The 21447-nt window shown below is 44.3% G+C and overlaps 1 protein-coding gene across 1 annotated transcript in view; it reads left to right on the top strand.

Moving 5' to 3' along the window:
• Positions 1-21447, top strand: part of SCD5 (stearoyl-CoA desaturase 5) — a 151659-nt gene that overhangs the window by 93221 nt on the left and 36991 nt on the right. Inside the window, exon 3 of the mRNA XM_036273765.1 lies at positions 17686-17891. Within this exon, the coding sequence (XP_036129658.1) occupies positions 17686-17891 (206 nt within the window). The remainder of the gene's footprint in view (positions 1-17685; positions 17892-21447) is intronic.

Genomic DNA, 21447 nt, shown 5'->3' with positions numbered 1-21447 from the left:
CCTTGTAGCTTTACATACTGTAAACTGTCACTGGGGGACTTTGTGGCTCAAGACATGCTGCACCACAGAGGAGGAAAGGAGATTCCCCCCTCCAGAGTTCATGCCCTCAGGATGCCCTGGGGCCCTCCACAGTTGTCCAGCTCTGACGAGAGCCAGGGTCCGTGCTGAGTACGCGTGTGCATGTTGCATCTGATCCTTGTAGCAGTCCCGTGCGTTAGGTGTTATGTGTGTTCTCATTTCACACATGAGGAAACTAAGTCTTAATGAAGTTAAAGAGTGTACCCAAATTATATGACTAAAATATGGAACATCTAGGGTAGGCAAATGCAGGTCTGATACAAAGCCACTACTCCTACAAAGCATATTCCTGAGGTCACCCTCTAGGTTTGTAGGGGAAAGTCTATGCAACATGAAGTCAGAAAACTCAGGATTTGAGTTGGATGGTTGCTAGCTGTGAATCACTTACTCATCTCCAGTTTCTTCATCTGTAAAAACACAAATGTGACTTCGCTCTCAGAGTTGTTATAAAACCACTGAAAATTGCAAGGAATATAAAAATGTAAGAGAGGGTCACCACTGCGCTAGGATTGGGCCATCATTCTTAGGACTATTCCGGTCCTACACCATGTCCCACCAGCTTGGTCACTTTCTGAGCTTCTGGAATTTTGGAGTGATCATGGATCTCTGTTTTCCTAATTCCTTGTCTGATCCAGGCAGGCTGAATGGGAACAACTTGTTTTCAAAGTTTCTGCCCATACACAAGTGCAGAGGATTCCAGATTCAGCGCATTTTCACCCATTGGGAGGAAATGGCAATTCCCCAAACTGCTTTAGGGTCCAAGGAAACAAGCAACCCAGGAGCTTCTCTGTGACCCTCAGACATGCATCTCCGCAATGGGCCTCCCATGCCTACAAGACAGCCTGACCCTAAGCATTTCTCCACATTGCTCTTGTGTCTAAGAATTCAAGTCCCTGTTTCAGGCTTCCCTCCTGCAGTCGGAGCATTCATAAAGCTAGTAGGACCTAACACAACAGATCACTTAGGGAACACAGTTCATATTCTGAATACCTACAGGTTCATTCGAGCACAGCCGTGAATTAGAACCAGGGTCCTAGGGTAGGAGCTGTGGTGCACAGAGGAGGAGTTAGCAGCTTCTTGGTTTCGTGTTTTGTTCACACTGGCAGTGTGAGCGAGGCTGCACTTTATTTTGACTTCAACTGTCTTAGTTCCGTGTTGTGCTTTATCATAACAATAAGTTGTTATAATAATAATAATAATTCAGAAACTCACTGACCTAGGTCTTAGATGCTATTTAGGACTTAACTCAGTAATTTTCATTTATTTTGTTCAAGCAGTTTATTATTTTTAGCCTCCAATTACTCGTATAAGTCTAAAGCACCTCTATTATTACAATTTTTTCCCAACATAAATAACTTGAAATTGAGAGCCTAAACCTCTTCTCCCGGTGAAAATATTTGTTAATAACTCAGTTTTTGAGAACCTAAGTGTCCTTAACAAAACATCCCATAACAGAGCATCACATGGTGATTTTACATTTACTTTGGCGAGAAAGTCCATTGTAGGCCCAGGTCCTGGAATAAATTCTGGGCTCTGCCGTTTGCTGGATGTGGGCCTTGGTGCCAGTCTCCGTTCCGTTCAGTGCAAAGGGGACAGGGTAATAATACCGATCTCACAGAGCTGTTGGGAGGGTGGAACAATGAGTAAAAAGTGCCCAGATTATAGTAGCGCTCAGAGAATATTATTCCCTCTGTTCTTTATTAGAATTGGCATACCATCTAATTTATTTCTGTATTTTAGTGCCTATCATAGAGGAAACCTTCAATGATTGTTTGTAAATGCATTAATGATTTTTTTTTATCCTCACCCGAGGACATTTTTACATTTATCTTCAGATAGAGGGAGAGAGAGAGAGAGAGAGAAAAACATCGATGTCAGAGAGACACGTCGACTGGTTGCCACCCACGCAACCCCAGCCGGGCCCGGGGACAAACTGCAACCAAGGTACGTGCCCTTAGCAGGAACTGAACCCAGGTTTCTCTGGTCCATGGGCCGACGCTCTGACCGCTGAGCCAAACCGGCCAGGGCACATTCATAATTTTTTAAAGTATTATAGAAATAATCCAACTTGAACTATGCCTGCCTCTTCCAGGGCCACATTCATTGGTGGTGGATTGTTTTTATTCAACAAATATTTACTGAGCACCTACTATGTGGCAGGCACTGAGCTGAGCACAGTGAGTTTGGTGATTAGCAAACAGTCACAGTCCTTGCCTTCATGGAGACTTCTATTTAGTGGGATATTAGAATTTCCACAGTTTCCCAGTGGAAATGTCAGTGCTTCGTGGGTCTGGGATTTTAAACAATGTCACTTAGACCTCAGTGAGAGGTATCTGTAAGATCAGCTCCCATACGGTGCATAACTGTGTCAGAGGGCAAGAATCCAGTCAATCCAGACCACTTAACCACAGGAAGAGAACCACCTGGGAAAGTAAAAATTGTGCTGTGATCTGCCAGTCTGGGGTATTGACCCATAGCCCTGACTTAATGCAGAGTCATTGATTTAGTTTCCCTTTGATGTCCTGGGTTTTTTAAGATAGTTTTAAGGATTCTCTTCTGCTTTCTTCCATCAAAATGTCATGTCTTAGGCCAAAATGGACAAATGCCAAGGTTATCTCTGAGGATCAGCAGGGCTTTGCTAGATGCTGCAAATAAGACCTTGATCATGAAAAATAATCTTCTTAAAATTGGGACTTAAACATTTGAAATTCCCTCTTCTCTTTTTTTGGTAGAGGATGTATGTATTGGGCAGGGGGCAATAGTGGAAAAGGTGGAAGTACTTTTAGTCTGAAAAGATGTCTCTCTGCTGTTGCCTTTGGATTTTCCTAGAGACTTCTTAAATAGAGATTAAGTTCTCCTTCAGTTCTTTCCGTTGAAATCCCCTGTTATTATACAGAAGCTCTGTTGATGTGGAGATAATGGGGAAACATTCTATAGTCCTGTGATTGGGTTTCATTCTTGGTGGTGACCCTGAGTTGAGTATTTCCCTCGCCACAGGTCAGTCAGGCTTTGGTAAAACTCAGTTGATTGGGTTCTAGTAAAATAGCTTCTCTTGAGGACAGATCTTGCTGAGGATTCAAACACAGTTACTTCTCTCCTTTCCTGCTCGAAGAGAAGGGGAATTTTTCTAGCTTTTCATGGGGAGAACCGGGTGGGGCTTCTGAAGGTAAACTTCATGAACGTGTGGAGCCCTAGGACTGAGCTCTCTAGGAGTTTTTAATTCTCAAGCTTGTCCACAATAAGCCTCTAGTAATTCATCAATTATAGTTTAACGTATTCTTACCCATTCCGGCTTTTGCTCCCGGGTCTCTGCTTGGAGTAGGCTGTGATTCTCTGAGGCTGCCTGCTTGTCTCTCTAAGTTTTAGGGGCAACGGTTTACCTGTGACCTCCATTCTTTGATGAATCTAAGAAGAGTTGTTGATTTTCAGTTTGTTTGGCTTTTTTTTTCTTGTTGTAAGAGTAGGAGTGACTACTTCTAAGCTCTTTGCATGTCTGATCAGAAAGCGGAAGTTGCAGTATGATTTGTAAATAAGTCAAGGAAATGGTCATGGGCTATGAACTTTGGCAGGTACATAACAACAAAAACAACAACGATTTTCACTAAGTACATTAGCCATCTGACAATACTTCTACAAGGTGGGTACTGTTATTGTCCTCATTTGATTGGTAATAAAATGGAAAGAAAGAGGCTGTGTAACCTGACCAAGGACATACGGATTTAAGTGACAGAGGGGGATTCAGGTGGAGGCGGCTTGACAACAGAGGTCACCCTCTCACTGACGCTCTAATTGCCTCTCCCAGGGTCAGGGTGTACATTTATCCTTTCATTTTGCAAATACACACATGCCAAGCATTGTCCCCTGCACTGGAGAACAAGACAGACAAGGTCCCTGTACTCATAATGTGTAAATTACAGTGAAGAGAGGAAATGAATAAGTAAGCAAAAGAATATGAAGAGCCCAGCTGGCGAGGCTCAGTGGATTGAGCATTGGCCCATGGACTGAAGGATCCCGGTTTGATTCCCGGTCAGGGCACATGCCCGGGTTTTGGGCTCGATCCCCTTTGTGGGGAGGGGAAGGCGTGCAGGAGGCAGCTGATCGATGTTTTTCTTACATCAATGTTTCTGTCTCTCTCTCTCTTCCTCTCTCTCTAAAAAATCAATAAAAACATATTTTTAAAAAAGAATATGAAGAATGTAAACATGGCGATGTGATCAAGAGTGACAGGGAGGCAGCTTCTTTAGAGAGGAGGGTCCGAGAAGACCTCGCGAAGGAGGAGCATGGGAGCTGAGACCTGAGGGAGAGAACGGAGAGGGAGCATTCCGGACAGAAGGAGGAGCCAAAGCAAAGTGGGAACAAGTACGGTGCCTTCAAGGAAGGGAAGGATGGCCACTGCGGCAGGTCCACGAGAGTGCAGGAGATGGTCACAGAAGAAGCCAGAGGGGGACGGGCCACACCAGAGCTGGACTCTGTCAGGTGAAGCAAGGAGTGCGGGTAGCGTTCTAAAAGCCGTGGGAAAGCACTGTGAGATTTTGGTCAAGGGAGCGGCCTGGCCTGACACAAGGGAGACTCGCAGCGGTCATGGGAGCCCTGAGACTTGTGGTCAGATCAGGGCCCTAGAGCAGCGTCCAGCGCTGGGTCCCTGGGCTGTGCATACCATGGATGCAGACTTGGCATAGGCGAGGCTCTGCAGGACGGCTGGGCGTTAGCAGCAGCATGTTGTAGCAATTGTCTAGGAGAACAAGACACTGGACGGAACGCTATTTGTGAGGCTCCCCGTGCAGGTGGTAACCCTCACGCCGACACCCTGTTCCAGCACTCACCACCCTTCCTCACCACCAGCCTGAGCGTTGCACGTACAGCCTTTCTCGGCACGTGGGAAACAGGCCTGCTTCCACTTTGCAGGGCGAGTGGATGTTGTTGTTTCCTCCCCCTGTGTAAACAGGCAGCAGCAGAAATGGTCCCGGCCTGGCCCGGGGAGCCTTCCCGATGTGGTTCTGGAAGGTCGCCTGCATGCCAGGCCCCACGGGGTCCCCTTCCACAGCATTTCCCCCTCCTAGCAATCTGGAAGTCAAGTGGAAAAACAGATAGTTGGCCGTCTTTCAGCAACCTCTGTGCTCATGACGGTGATTTATGGATTCATTAAAGCATTACTGTTATATACATACTGCTCTGTAACTCCAGTATTGGTGGAGACTCTGACGGACGACAGGGTGGAGGTGGGAGGTGTGTGTGCCAGAGAGACAGAGAGAGACAGAGAGAGAGAGACTCCTGAGGCTGCTGCCGGGGGCACACAGGGTTTTAGCATTTTCTGTCTGCGCTTATCTGGCAGGATTAACTATATTTCCTACCAATAAAAGGTACCATTTAAGGTGCAGATTAAAATGCCCCCCTGCAGATGTCTCACTTGCTTCTTTGTCGTGAATCTAGGTCAGGGAAAACAGTTGAGATGAGTGAAACCGCCTGGAAGGAGGTGATGACCTGAGGTAGCCTGAGAAGGGAGAGTAGGTCTGCAGACGACACACTGACACACCGCCAGCAAGGCTGCCTGTCTGCAAGGCTGCCTGTCTCTCGTGTTTCCCTCCAGAGCAGAGCAGAAACCGTGCAGATGTTACATTCTGCACAGCAGATGTATTCCCTTAGCATTTCAAGATGATTACATTTTAGTAAAAAAAAATATATGTATACTTTAAAGGTACACAGAGTATTTAAAGAAATATTTGGTAAAGTAGGGGGTATTTTATTGATTTTTTAAAATTGATTTTAGAGAGAGAGAAAGAAATATCGATAGGCTGCCTCTGCATGTGCCCTGACCAGGGATCAAACCTGCATCTTGAGTATGTACCCTGACTGGGAATCAAACCCACGACAATTTGGTGTGTGGGACGTCACTCCAGCCTGCTGAGCAATGCTGGCCGGGGCTAGAGGGTATTTTTGTAAACAAATAGCTACCAGATTTTAGATGTTAACCCGGCTCCACATTTGTATCAAAGAGATACACTTGTTGAAGACGAATTCACATGCCGTTCTGTTCATTTGAAACTGTTCTGAATATTTTCAAAGTAACTGTTTTATTTTGCCTACTTTTCGTGAAGAAGATCTTTAGAGGTGCTCAGACAGGGCACCTCCTTAACCCTACTTTCTCCCCTGCCAAGCTCTTTCTCTCCCAAAACCACAGAATGTTGCATCTGGGGGATCTTAGAAGCCAAATCTCATCGCTTTTCTAACAACTGAAGAAAGTAAGGCCCCCGTGCCTCTGCTTATTGGTGTTTATTTTCTCACACCATCTCCAGAAATGCTCATGGGCGTTGAAGGAGCCGGGTGGCAGTGCAGTTCCCTGTGAAGACATTTCTCCTGGTACCTGCTGCCATCCATTTGGGCGGAGACAGCAGTTGGCACTGCTTGTTCCTTTTCCGTGGCTCCTGCCAGACGCTCCAGTGTTGCTGCTTTCTAGGTTTTCCAGCCCACTGATTATTTTGCATTTTGGACGACTTCTCTCTCAGCTGCCTTCATTTGCATTTTTCCTAAATCAGACCTCACTGTGATGATTTCTATTCGTATTTCTAACCTCTTTAGATCCACCTGTGTTATTTCTCTGTTCTCAAAGATGTCTTGCAGCTCCTCTTAATTTGGTACCAACCAACGATGTTATTAATAAAATGTGTACACCCTGTTCCCAGTCATCAATGGAGATGCTAAATAAAACCACTAGATATAACAGATACATTGGGGCCTCCATGAGCTGCCTCCCTCGCCCTCCTCCCCCTCATTCTATATTGAGCTGTTTTTCATCTCTGGTCCATGTTTTCCAGAGTTCAGTCTTTCCCATCATCCTGTCTAGTTCCTTCTAGCACCAACCAGAGGTCTTGTCACAGGAATGTTTCAGGGACGCTATTTTACATGCTTTTATTAAGCTCCAAGATACAATAGCTATCAGAGTCATTGAATCAACCATTTTAGTTAATGGTAAAATTTACAGAGTTTCAAAAGAGGAGGAAATTTCTACCCTTGCTTTTAAAAACTTTTTTTTTCTATATTGATTCGAGAGAGAGAGAGAGGGAGAGAGAGAAGCATTGATGAGAGAGAACATCACCTGGCTGCCTCCTGCATGCCCCCCACTGGGGATTGGGCCCACAATCTGGGCATGTGTCCTGACGGGGAACTGAACTGGCAACCTCTTGGTGCATAGGTTGATGCTCAACCACTGAGCCACACGGGCTGGGCTACAGACGTTGCAAAAAACCCCACAAATCTGGTTATTTTCATCTCCTATTGACTCTATTGTAGCTTTTTGTGTAAATCTGCTGCTTCATTCTCTTCAAATGTAAAAGTGCATAAACCAGTCTTGAGGAGCACAAAAGATGTATGAGAAATGGCCCTTGTCATGAGGAGCTTATGATCTGACAGAGAGGGTTAGACTTGGGTATAATAAAGAGGGGCCTTCATATGACAGTGTGGAGTTAAGCTGCTTAAAACTTTCACACCGCCCTGGCCGGTTTGGCTCAGCGGTTAGAGCGTCGGCCTGCGGTCCTGAGAGGACCCGGGTTCGGTTCCCGCTAAGGGCGCATACCTCGGCTGCAGTTTGTCCCCAGCCCTGGTCGGTTGTGCGGGTGGCAGCCACTCAATGTGTTCCTTTCACATCGATGTTTCTCTCTCTCCCTCCCACTCTACCTGAACAAAAAATGGGAAAATGTCCTCGGGTGAGGATAAAAAAAACAAAACTTTCACACCAACTTTTGTGGCCGCAAAGGAGAGTTTTTAGCTCTTGAAATGTGAAAAGGATTTGCATCGGCAAGGAAGAAGGAGGGGAAGACAAGGGAAGCACTTGAACCTCGGTGGAGAGAGTAATGACCATGCCATACGGTATGGTCCCTGCATCAGAGAACATTGGTCTGACTGAAGAAGGATACTGCTGGGGTGTAGTGTGTAGCAAATCCAGCCGCCTGCCCTACTCTCTCACTAGATGTCTCTCATGCATCTCAAAATCAATGTGCCCAAAGCCAAAAATGTGACTTTACCCTCTCCTTGGAAACTACTTCTCTCCCAATTTTCCCCACCAGCATGATCAGGCTTTTGAGTACCAGGGTAGTTTCCACCCCAAGTGAGTGTCCTTCCATACAATTCTGACACAACCCACCCAAGTGTCAGATCCCACAAGTTAAAGCCACAGTCCTTATTGTCCTTACATGACTGCCCCGCTTCAGATGTCAGCCACAAGTCCGGTTTCCAGGCCACCTGGGCCTCTTACCATCTGGCTGCTATTTCAAGTGTTCCCACGGTTCCCTCAGGTTTAATAATTTGCTAGAACAACTCACAGAACTCAAGAAAGTTACACTTACTGTTACAGTTTTATAAGAAAGGATACAAATCAGGACCAACACAGGGCAAGGTGTGAAGGGATCCCTCATGCAGAGCTCCCTCGCCCTCTCCCGAGGAGGAGTCGGGGTGCGGCACCCTCCCTGAACATCAGTGTGCTCCTCAGCCAGGAAGCTCCTCCATTACTCAGTGACCAGAGTTTTTACCGCACAGGTGCCATCGATTACATCACTGGTCATGTGATGAAACTCACTCTCCATTCCCCTTCCAAAGTTCCAATCCTCTAATCACATGGTTGGTTTTTCTATCTAGGGGTCTTATTAGCATGATAAAGACACCCCTATAACTCAGGACATTTCAGTGTTTTTTGAAGTTCTGTGCCAGGAACCACCAGGGATCTTGTCCCATGCTTGCCCTAGCTCCATGCACCCAACGCACTGTGTCCTGTGCATCCCTCACCTGAGACAATCCCCTTCTGCCGTCCTCACTCCTACCCGACTCTTCCTGATTTCTGATTAGAAAGTCCTTGCCTTACTCAGTGTCTCTCTTGTTCTTCAGACTCATTAGCTTCATAGCATTAATCCAGTCTGAAATGATGTTGACTTCATTTACTTTATGTTTGTTTTCATGACATACAAATTCCTTGAGGATACAATCTTGATTGTCCTATTCCTTCTATATCTCCCTACACATACGAACAGTCAGTAAATATTTGTCCAATTAAAGAATAAAGTGGGAAAGATAAGAGTAATTAGGCCAGCTGTAGCTCTTGCCCAAGAAGGAGTGTTTAGACTTGATGAGAAAATTAATAACGGAGAGGTTTTCAGATAATGAGCAAGGGAATGAGAGGTATTCGGGGAGCACTGATTGGGGAGCGTGGTCTCAGTGTACCACTTGTATTGTGGAGGGGAAAAGGACTAGAGGCAGAAGACTTTACAAGGCTATTACAGGAACCACGTCAGCTGATAAAATCCTGAACAAGGCTGGTGGAAATGGTGTAGAAAGAGAAAATCTGACCGTTTTAAAGAAAGACGCCCTTGACATTTTTCTTTTCAGTTTTAGCTATTTTTAAATAACTTCAAACTTACAAAACGTTGCAAAAATACCACAAAGAACTCCTATATACCTTCACTCAGATTCACTAATTGTTAACATTCTGCCTTATTTGCTTTATTATTTTATTTCTCTCTCTAAATGTGTGTTATTTTTTCTGAATCATTTGCGTGTAAGTTATAAATGTCATGCCTCTTTTACTGTTTAATCCTCACCCGAGGATATTTTTCCATTGATCTTTTAGTTAGAGTGGGAGGGAGGGAGGGAGGGAGGGAGGGAGGGAGGGAGGGAGGGAGGGAGGAAAAGAGAGAAAGAGGAAGAAACATCAATATGAGAGAGACAGATTGATTGGTTGCCTCCCAGTCACGACTGTGACCGGGACAAAACCTGCAACCGAGGTACTTGCCCTTGACCTTCTGGAAGTCTGAGACCCTTCAGTCCAAGGGCCAACATTCTAACTGCTGAGCAAAATGGCCAGGGCCAAATGTTATGCCTTTTCATCCCTAAATACTTCAGTGTGTATTTCCTAATAGGAAAGACATTTCACATGAACACAGGACATGTACCAAATAAGAAACTTTAACATTGCCCTGGCCCGTTTTGCTCAGTGGTTAGAGCGTTGGCCTGCGGTGCAGAGAGACCCAGGTTTGGTTCCCGCTAAGGGCGTGTACCTCGGTTGCAGTTTGTCCCCAGCCCTGGTTGGTCATGCGGGTGGCAGCCACTAGATGTGTCCCTTTCATGTCGATGTTTCTCTCTCTCTCTCCCTCTCTCTCCCTCCCACTCTATCTGAACAAAAAATGGAAAAATGTCCTCGGGTGAGGATAAAACAAAAACAAATATACAAAAAAAGAAACTTAATGTTGATACAGTACTATATACAGAATCCTAGTCCAGGAACTAATTCAGGATCCTGCATTGCAATTTGTAATGTCTCTATATCTCCTTTCATCTGGAATTATCAATCTTTCTTTGATTTTATGACATTGACATTTTTGAAATGTATAGACCAGTTATTTTGTAGAATGCCCCTCATTTTTGGTTTGCTCACATTTCCTCATTACTACACAGATTGTGCATTTTTAGCAGGAATGCTCCATTAATAATCTTGTGTCCTAAACAAGAGGCACATGATAACACTTTGTCATATTATCCCTTGCTTATAGTGAGGCCCACCCAGTTTCTCAGTGTAAGATGACTGTTTTCCCTCTTGTCATTAGTGAATAATTTATGCTGAGATACTGGGAGCCTCTAAATATTTTTTCTTCATCAACCTTTCACCCAGTAGTCTTAGCATACGTTGGTGATTCTTCCTCGAATTAGTTATTGCCATGACACCTGCAAGATGATGATTTTATAGCTCCATAATTTCTTCTCGATTTGTTGGTTGGCATTTCACATATGTATGTGTACATGTATACATTCACTATGGGCTCAGAGATTCGTATTTGTCAAACAGATTTTAGTCTGTGACCGTTATTATTCATCTTAATGCCCCGAATTGTTAATCAGATTACCCCAGTTTGTTCAGTGGGAGGCAATACAAATGGACTCCTGTGTCCTTTTTGACACATTGCCGTCATTTTTAGAGCAATTCCTTGTTTTCTGGCACGGCAAAATAGATCAAGTTCCTCTTGTGTTTTTCCTGCCCTGGTCCTAGCATCAGCCACTTCAGCAGAGTCCTGATGGTAACTGGGGAATGGTATTTAAAAACCAAGATCTGCTACTGGCTGTCATTGCTTTCCAGGCCCTTTCTTCCCTGAAATGTTTGCTCATCGAGTGAAGGAGACTAGAACAGTGGTCCTATTACTGACCCCCAAAACCTTTAAAACCCAAATTGGGAAAGATTCACAGAAGGCCAACTTGTCTACCAAGAGGACTCCTAAGCCATTTTGAAAATGTATGTTTTTAAAAAGTATAAAAGTCTTACTCAAATACATTCTCATTGTGAGAGATTAAATAAAAAAAAATAAAAAAAAATGAAACACCTCTTTCCTTCTTAGCGATTTTTAAGTGTTGTCAGCAAACACTTTCTAAACCACTAAAGTTAGCTCTTCAACCTAAACCCTCGCAGGCCGAGGGACACGTGCAGGCCCGGCAGCAGGTGGAGACTCGTTCTCCCGAAGCCGCAGCTTGCCAGGTGGTGCAGACTGCTGCCGGGCCCTTTCTGGGGACTTTCTGGGTTCTTCTTACAGATTGTGAATGTTATCGGGGAAATCAGTGCTGAGCTGGTATCAACCATGGGGAAAGCACCGGATGTTCTTCACTGTCTGAATAGTACAGTGTTGGCATCTGACTGGAAGAGGTTATATTCAGACCCCAGACACTGAGACAAAGCCTGTTTCAGATGAGCCTTACGGTCCCTAGAGAAGAGAGACAGCAATGTCTTTCCCTCGTTGACCCCTTGAGGGAATGAGTCTTCAGTCGGGATGCCATTCTCTCAGAAGACACACAGTCACTCTGAACCCCCCTGTTCAAGCTGACAGGTTTGTCGTCGGTGCTCCTACTGTCTTCATGCTATTGATTGGAATCAAAGATGTGTTATGAGTACAAGTGGAATTCCCTTTGGCTATGTTTGTTTTCATTTAATTTTTTTCTTTTACCCTCAGTTGTCATGTTCTTTTTTTTTTTTTTAATTTATGGGGTGATATTGGTTCATCAAGTGATATAGGTTTCAAGTGTTCAATTCTCTATAACACATTATCTATATGTTGTTTTGTGTGTTTGCCACCCAAAGTCAAGTCTCCTTCTGTCATCCTTTATCCCCCTTTACCCTCTTCTACCCCCCCCCCCCCCCACTTCACTTTCCCTCTGGTAATCACCATACTGTTGTCTATGAGTTGTTTGTTCAGTCCCTTCACCTTTTTCACCCTTTGGCTATGTTTTGAGGTCACCTGGCAGACTTCCCCTCTGGAACCTGAAACAGCCACTCAGCTGAGTTAGGGGAGAGCGCAGGCTCACTGGGGTCTGGTCAGAGCAAGCCTCTGTTTGCAGCTTGGCCGGAGGAAAGCCCATTGGCGAGTCTGTCTCAGGCCTGCTGAATGGGACAAGCTAAGTGCTGTTCACATTTAGCCTTTGTCTTGCCAACTGGTGGAGACTGAGTGGGCATTAAACGACAGTTCTCCCATGGCCATTTAGAGGACTAGACCACGGATTTCTTCTGAAAGTAAAAGGAAGTTGGGGGAAAGGACCGACGGAGAGGGCGGCCTTATGATCTGCTTCCTTGGAGCTTCTGAGATGGATTACCTTTGCTCAGGTCTCAGATAATACTCCAAGGCTGTGCTTCCGGAGAAAAACCACCACATGATCATTTTCAATGACTAGTCTCAGCAGGAGCCCTGTTTAGGGATATTATCTAGGCTGGAGAGTGAAGTAATAAAGTACAAGGCACAGGGCGGGTTTAAGCAAGGACACCGTTTCGGGTCACACAGGCTGCAGTGTGATTGATGGAGTGGCGAGAATGGCGAACTAGCGATGTACAGCTGGGTTACTAGACGAATCTTACTTTTTCACAGAGTTTTTCCTAATGGGCTGATGGCAGAAGCTGGGTTGTTTTGATTCAGGAGAAGAGAAACTTAAAAAAAAAAAAAATCGTTTCCCCAAATTACTAAAGAAAAACTTGTTTATTATAAAAATTTAGAAAATACAAACTAAAAGGAAAAATTAAAAATCACCATCAGTCCACTTTGTAGAGAGAATCGCAGTAAACGAGGTTGACTTACATACTTCCGTTATTTTTCCTATGCCCAAATACACATTTTTATTTAAAATGGGTTCGTGCTGTACCTACTACTTTGAAAACTATTTTTCACTTAACTACTTTCCTGTCTCTCTGTGTCAATACTACAACATACTTATTGTAAATTAGTTTTTTAATACAAAACCAACAGATGCTCTTGTTAAAAATGTCAAAGTAGCCCTTACTGGTATTGCTCAGTGGTTAGAGTATCAGCCCAAGGACCAATGAGTCCTGGGCTCAATTCAGGTCAAGGGCACGTAACTCAGATGCAGTTCACCCCTGGCCCTGGTTGGGGTCCTGTGGGAAGCAAGCAGTTGATGTGTCCCTCTCGCATCAATGTTTCTCATTCCCCTCTCTCCCCCCTCCCATCGTATCTGAAGACAAATGGGAAAATATCCTCCAGTGAGGATTTATAAAATTCTCAGAGTATAAAATAAAATGTAAAATTATTTCTCCTCATCTCCTAGCTCCCAGTCTCACTCCCCTGAGGTAACCCTAAGAATTTCTCTTACTATTTCTCTCCAGAAGTTTTCTATGTACACACACGCGCGCGCACACACACACACACACACACACACGAATAGTATTGAATTAATTAATTATCTCAAGTACTCAATCATATCCTGTTCTGTGGAAATTCAGGGCCTTTCCACTTTTGCATGACAGTGAGCATCCTTGTGGTTAAATCTTTGCATACACCATGATTATTTCCTTAAGATAAGTTTATTTCACCTTAATTAATCTTAAGGTACATTTTCTTAAGATAAAGAAAACAAGTTGTTAGATTTTACGTATGCACAATTTATTTATTTATTTATTTTTTTTTAATTTTTTTATTTTTTTATCCTCACCCGAGGACATTTTTCCATTCTTTGTTCAGGTAGAGTGGGAGGGAGAGAGAGGAACAGAGAGAGAGAGAGAAACATCGATGTGAAAGGAACACATCGAGTGGCTGCCACCCGCACAACTGACCAGGGCCGGGGACAAACTGCAACCGAGGTACATGCCCTTAGCGGGAACCGAACCCGGGTCTCTCAGGACCGCAGGCCGACGCTCTAACCACCGAGCCAAACCGGCCAGGGCTGTATGCACAATTTAACACTTTTGATATGTGCAGTCCATTTGCCCTTCACCTGGTTGGTGTCAATTTCACACTCTCACCAATAAGCCACATTGAATTCTTAAAGCTTTTAAATTATTTATTTTATTTATTTTTAAACAGAACACACTGTGAGTTCTGCACTTTGTATTTTTTTAAAATATTTTTAATTGATTTTTTTAGAGAGAGAAGAGGGGAGAGAGAGAGAGAAAAATCAGTGAGAGTAAAACATCAATCAACTGCCTCATGCACGCCCCCTATTGGGGATGGAGCCTGCAACCCCCGCATGTGCTCTGACTGGGAATCGAACTGGGACCTCTCAGTCCATGGGAAGACACTCAATCCACTGAGCCACATCGGCTGGGCTGTTTTATTTTTAAAAAACTTTTAAAAGTATACCACACATACAGAAAAGTATACAAGTCATGAGTTAGAACTGCACTGTCCAGTACGGTAGCCACTAGCCACATGTGGCTGGCCGCTGAGCACTTGAAATGTGGCTCGACAGAATTGAGGTGTGCCAGAAGTATAAAATACACACCCAATTTTGAAGAATTGGTACAGGAAAAAAAATAAAATATCTCACTAATAATTTATGCTAATCATATATTGAAATGACATTTTGAATGTATGTTAAGTAAAAGTATATTATTAAAATTAACTTTCGTTTTATCTCACTTTTTGAATGTTGCTGCTAGAAAAAATTTAACTACATATGTGGCCTGTATTATATTTCTCTTGGACAGCACAAAGTAAGACATGGTGTGGCTCCTCATGTAATAAAACCTAAAAGCTATACACTCCCCATCTGCTTTCTCCCTCTTCCTCTCCTGCTTTCCCACCTGCCTGTGCCTCAGTTATACCCAGGGCTCTTAGAACTAGGTAGCTCTATTCACCATTCCAAGTATTTGTCAGGAGTGATCAATAAACATGTGATAAATGTCCACTTTTGAAGGTAATGGGATTGAGTACTATGACTGTGATCTACCAGAACCGGCTGTTAAGTTAAACTCTTAAGTTGCAAATTGAATAATTTGTTAATTGATTTCTTGGAATATGTAAGTCTTTAGGTTTCAGGAGTTGCAGCCGAGTCCAACATTAGGGCCTCTATTAAAATGTGCACACAGGGCCTGAACAGACAGAACCCACATGCTTGATCGTCAGCTCACTGATGGAAGTTCACTGTCTCTCTGGGCCTCATTTTTCTTTTCTTTTTTTTCTGTGAAGCGGGGATGATGGAGAGGCGCACATAGTTCCAGACAAAAGTAAGCAGCACTATGTAAACATTGGGAAGAAGAGAGAGGACTGGGGTATTGCCGAGGCTACGGCAGGCTGTTTCCTCTCACCCCCCACCTCCTGAGGTTTGCTTAGCCATCTCTGCCTCCTCATCAGCCCCAACTTTCCCTTCTGCCCATACTGACTGTACTAAACACACTCTAGGTACACACAGCTTCTCAAACACAAACGCTGTTCACAGATTGGCTCCCACTCCCAGTCACCAGGGTAGAAGCAAAATGCAGAGGAGATGGCAGAAAAAGGCCCCTGGGTGAGCACATGAATCCTGTTCCCTGTCTGCCTTATTGTTGGCTTGCAACTTGTTCTTTGAGTCACTTTTTCACTGGTCTCAGCTTTAGAGTTAAAAACAAAATAATAACAAAGTATTAAAAAAAAATCATAAGAGTATTTTTGGCTGTACTGTGTGCTTGATTGTTTGGGACGTGGCCAAAACCCTTGCTTCATTCCACTGACTCAGTCAGAGTGGCTGCTGTTGGAAAGGTATCCAGGTAAGAGGAATGAAAATAAATGAACATCTCTGTTCCAACTTGTCTTTATCATCATTCTTTTGTTGTTTTATTATGCTTAATTTTGTAAGAATAATGTTATTAGTCCTTTGGAACTCACCACATAGAGTTTTTATAACATTTTACTGTGATAAATTAAAGAATCAATATAAATTCTAAGGAGAAATATGAGAGTTTTTTGTAAAAGACCCTCTCCTACTTGCCGCCAAATTTGGAGAATAAGGAAAATACCTCATTGAAAGGTACGTGACTTCAGGACTGAAGGAGCTCCATTTCTGTTTGCACTTAGTAGAGAACTTGAGTAATGTCTTCCAGGCCTTAATTTTGCCTTCTGTGAACTGGGGTGAGAGGGTTCCCCTTTCTTCCTATGTTCAGATAGGCATTGCAATGAAAGCAATAAACTAATGCAAAAGGAATAAATTATTCTGGGCTGCAGTGGTCTTGACTGACATTAAATTTCCTTTCCAGTTACACATTCTGAGATTATAAATAAGTGCATTCACTCTTTCCAACTCACTGTGTTTAAATACATGTGAAATCCAAAGACCTTTTTTTTTTTTATCCTCACCCGAGGACATTTTCCCATTTTTTTGCTCAGGTAGAGTGGGAGGGAGAGAGAGGAACAGAGAGAGAGAGAGAAACATCGACGTGAAAGGAACACATCGAGTGGCTGCCACCCGCACGACCGACCAGGGCCGGGGACAAACTGCAACCGAGGTACGTGCCCTTAGCGGGAACCGAACCCGGGTCTCTCAGGACCGCAGGTCGACGCTCTAACCGCTGAGCCAAACCGGCCAGGGCCAAAGACCTTTTTTTTTAATCACAGTAAACCATGCTATAATTTTTGCCTTACACAAAGTGCTAAGCACCCATTTTCTCTCTTTATATTTAAGCTTAGCATATATTTCTTAAGGTCTTTCTATCTCTCCTTACTGTGACCCATTACCCAAGGGTTAAGCAAATTTAAAAGTTTTCAGTGATGCCACAGGCTCACAAGGGAGCAGCCTTTCAGTAGCCCTGGGTGAGCAAGAGAAACCAAAAACTCAGTGAACCTCGTTTTGATTAAAATAATTGTTAGGACTTTGAGAATAAAATAGTTTATTCTTATCAGCAGATGAAGCCAATATCTATGAAATAACAGATTCTCAATGAAAACATGACTAAGTACTAAAGAGTATGATATCAAACTTTATTACAATTTTTTGTATATATACCATACAAAGTTATTTTTATTTTCAGGTTAATTTTCCTATCAGAAGCATTACTTCCAACCTAACTTGCCTTCTCAAATTTTTAAAAACTCTCAGATGAAAACAAAACTGAGCAGAACTTTCTTTCAGGTTTCCCCAAAGTTCCCCCAACAAGCCTGAACTTCCTGCAGTGGGTACATTCCAAACACAAGCTAAGCTCCCTCCTAAGTGAGGATTTACTCTTGTTTGTATGGAAACCGCCCCAGAACCACCCCAGGGATTGAACTTGAGGTTGAGGGTGGGAGCAAAGTGGAAGTCAGGGGTGAGGATGGCGGGCAGGGGGAGATGGAGACGTTTTCGGGAAAGTGCCAGGGTGCTTTATCTTTACTTGGGTCTGCGTTCTCTCTGCAGAATGACATCTTCGAGTGGTCCAGGGACCACCGAGTCCACCACAAGTACTCGGAGACCGACGCTGACCCCCACAACGCCCGCCGGGGCTTCTTCTTCTCCCACATTGGGTGGCTGTTTGTTCGGAAGCATCGAGACGTCATCGAGAAGGGGAAAACCCTTGACGTCACCGACCTGCTGGCTGATCCTGTGGTCCGTTTCCAAAGAAAGTAAGTGATCGGGCACCACAGGGCTGTCCCTGGGGGACAGGACCAAGGGACCGAGTGCAGTGGACGCAATTATGTCCCCAAGTAGTTATCCCCGATGATTCAGTCTTCTTGTTAGGATTGCTCCTTGCTCATTCGTTTCCTTTTGCTCATGAGGTTTTCCCTGCTGGCACATTTGTTTTTATTTTCATTTGAATGTGAAATAGGTTTCCTTTCAGGCCCGTCATTTCCTTCAGACAGTCTGCGTGGCTCACTTCCCGCACCGGCTCTGTGGTTCCCCACTGAGTGTTTCCCCAGGTGACAGGGGGGAAGACGCTGTGTGTCCGTGGCACCCTGACTCCAGCAGCACTGGACTCTCGGTGCCCTGCTCGCTCTGGAATTCTCCGGTGGCGAAGGCAGCCCTCCCCTCACGTCTAGAAATGTCACACCAGTCGGATTGGAGAAACGAGGCGGGAGCAGAGCCTCAGAGCGCTGTGCGCGGGGCGCAGTCAGTCATCTGCAGGGCGAACCCCGTCCAACAAGCACACGGAGCGAGACTGCCTACGATGGGGCTGGCAAGGGGGGAGCCATCGTTACTCACTTTTTAACCAGGAAGCTGGCGAGGACTGGACCCATGTCGGTCTGGGTCTGCAAAGTTGGCCACCGTGAGAGCATTTATAAGTGGGCTTGTTGCCCCAAAGCAATGGGCTTGTGTTTTATATTCAAAGCTGAGAATATTGTCCCTCTGGTTAGCGCCTTGAGAAAATATACTGAACAAGTGACAACTAGAGACCATGTCCACTGACAGGCAGGAGTCTGAACAGAATCTCCTGTAAATGGGGATGGGGGCTGTGCCTTTGTCTGACACAGGAGATCCTGCATGAAATGAAGTGTGGCTTGGAAATATGCTTGGTTCCCCCTCAGCCGCTGTGTTTACACTGGGGGGCAGTGGAGCATGGTGAGAACATGGCAGACCAGGCAGACGATGCTGAGGACCGCACTGTGGCTGCTCCTCCTCCTGGCAAAACAACTGACCAATTTAAGGCTCAATTTCAGCTAGAAAATGACAGTAACACTAGTACCCATCTCCTACAGTGTTTATGAGGGCAAATTAAAAAACAATGCGTGGGAAATGCCCGGCATCTGGTAGAGCTTAGGTCAGTGAGGATTATTACACAGGCAGTTGCTCCTCTAGAGGGTCCCTTGCGTTTCCATCCCCTGCTTTGATCGTAACACAGGCTCTTCTCTCTGTTCCTCAGTTCAGCCCTTTCAAGTGGACACACCCAGTATCAGTAGCCAAAAGTTTTATAGCAGAAAATAACAAAATGTTTCCAATGAACAATTAAATGATTTGTTGATTTTGATTTTTCACCATGAGAAAAATCTGCAAAATTCAGAAATGTAGAAAGGAAATCACAGTTCTAACACAAAAACCACAGCCGTTATTAATATTCTTTGGTATATCTTTCTATATTTTATGCACATATTTGGTATATTTCACATGAGGGCAGTCATACTGTGCATGTACTTTCTCACCTTTAACTTCAAACCTTCTTGTTGGCACGTTGTCAGAAGCTGTGTGAGTTCACTGGCTGAGTGTCACAGTTTACTTACCCACCACTCTTTGACTGGATATTTATGTGATTTCCAATTTTGTGATATAAATGATGTTGCTATACAATTAGTAATGTTTGGGGACAATTAGACCTTAGACGAATTTGAAGAGCTCAGATGAGAAGGCAAAGGATCTTCTATTTTATTAATAAGAACTGAGCTGAGTATAAAAAGTATTTCTCTGACCATGAAAGTGGAAGACTTTTTTCATCTTTTCCCTGAAAAAATTGTAGTACTGTAATCTTATTCATTGGGTGTGTACTCATGGTACATATGTCCAAAGGCTATTTCTAAATGCAGGCAGGAGAACAAAAACTATTTCAGCATGTTCCCTGAATAGTTATCTGAGAACATCTTTTATCACCAGTCCAATGATCAAAGAGGGTGGTAGCTATCAGAAACCATCTATTCATCTCATAATTCCATATATGTCATTGAGCTCCTGCTAGGAATCAGTGCTGAGGCTATAACTTTAAATAGACTAGTCCAGAGCACCACGGGAACACAGAGAGGACTCTCCTAGCCCACCCTGCAGGCTGGGGAGGGCGAGGAAAGGCCCATGGAATGAACTAGCTTCTAAGCCAAGACCTAAAACATGAGAAGTTAGATGAGGATGCAGAAAGGATATTTAATATGTCTGTCATTTCATAGAACTGTATAGCACCATTGAACGTTAGAGCTAGGAGGGACCTTAAAAAGAATTTTTCCTATGGGGAAACTAACCAAAAAAATGTAGATAGAAATCTGGGTATAATATTAGCGTCTTTGGGCTGCTATAGCAAAAATACCATAGACTAGGTGGCTTCGACAACTAACGTTTATTTCTCACAGTTCTGGAAGCTGGCAAGTCCAAGATCAAGTTTTCATTAGATTCAGTGTCTGGTGAGAGCTCTCTTCCTGGTTCATAGGCAATTGTCTTCTCATTGTGTCCGCATCTGATGGAAGGGGCAAGGGAGCTCTCTGGGGTCTCTCTCTCTCTCTCTCTCTCTCTTTTTTCCCACCACTCCCTGGGGTCTCTTTTATAAGGGCACTAATCCCAATCATGATGGCTCCACCCTCATAACCGAATTCCCTCCAAATGGCCCCACCTCTTAATACCATTACATTGACGATTAGGTTTTAATGTATGATTTTGGGGGGACACAAACATTCAATCTGTAGCAAGATTATTTGCTCCATGGTCTTTTAATTATATCTTGCTGTTTGAAAGGGGCTACACCAGTTCTCTGAAGTATGGGGGAGCACTCAGGTCCTTTGGTGATTATCCAGCTAGAGAACAGAGAGATCTGTGATCCAGAATAAGGAAAAGAGCTTCCGGGATGCACAGAGAGAGTGCAGCAGTTTGGGTGTTTTCACGTTCGTGAAGCCAGCTCTCCTGGTCCTGCCAGTCAGGCCACATGGAAGAGACAGACGCCTCAAGGAATGAGTCCTTGTGCTGAGGGGGTGAGCTGGACGTTGGATCCCATTATTAGTGGCATTGCCACATCAGGTCTCAGTTTTTGTTACCCTAGGCTGAGCTGGGGGCTTCCTGAGTAACAGAGAAAGGTGCCCAGCTTGTTTGGGGCCCAGTCCTGGGTCGTTTCAGTGGCACATCTTATAGACCCACCTGCTCCCATGTGGCTCTCTGAGGGCAGCAGTCCCGGTTCCAGTGTTGGCAGCCAGGGTCTGCGGTGGATTCCACTGCCCCCCCCCAGGTGCATTGTTCACGCAAACAGATCCAGCTAAGTGCCACTGGGACAGTTTCCTCAGATAGGCAAATGTGCACATGATAGACAGCAAGAATTTAGAGACTCCTTCATTCAGTACACTAGCACTAATATTGCAGTTGGTTGATCAAGCACATAAACGTGTGCTTAGTCATCCTACTGACAACTCACCAAAGAAAATCACCAGGAGCCAGGCTTGATCAACTTTTCATTATACAGAACCATAAAGAGAGAAGATAGTGCCCTGGCCGGTTTGGCCA

The sequence above is a fragment of the Molossus molossus genome, unplaced genomic scaffold, assembly GCF_014108415.1.
Source record: "Molossus molossus isolate mMolMol1 unplaced genomic scaffold, mMolMol1.p scaffold_m16_p_1, whole genome shotgun sequence".
NCBI classification, from domain to species: Eukaryota; Metazoa; Chordata; class Mammalia; order Chiroptera; family Molossidae; genus Molossus; species Molossus molossus.
The sequence above is the reverse complement of the archived record's forward strand: the minus strand, read 5'-3'. Positions and strand labels throughout refer to the sequence as shown.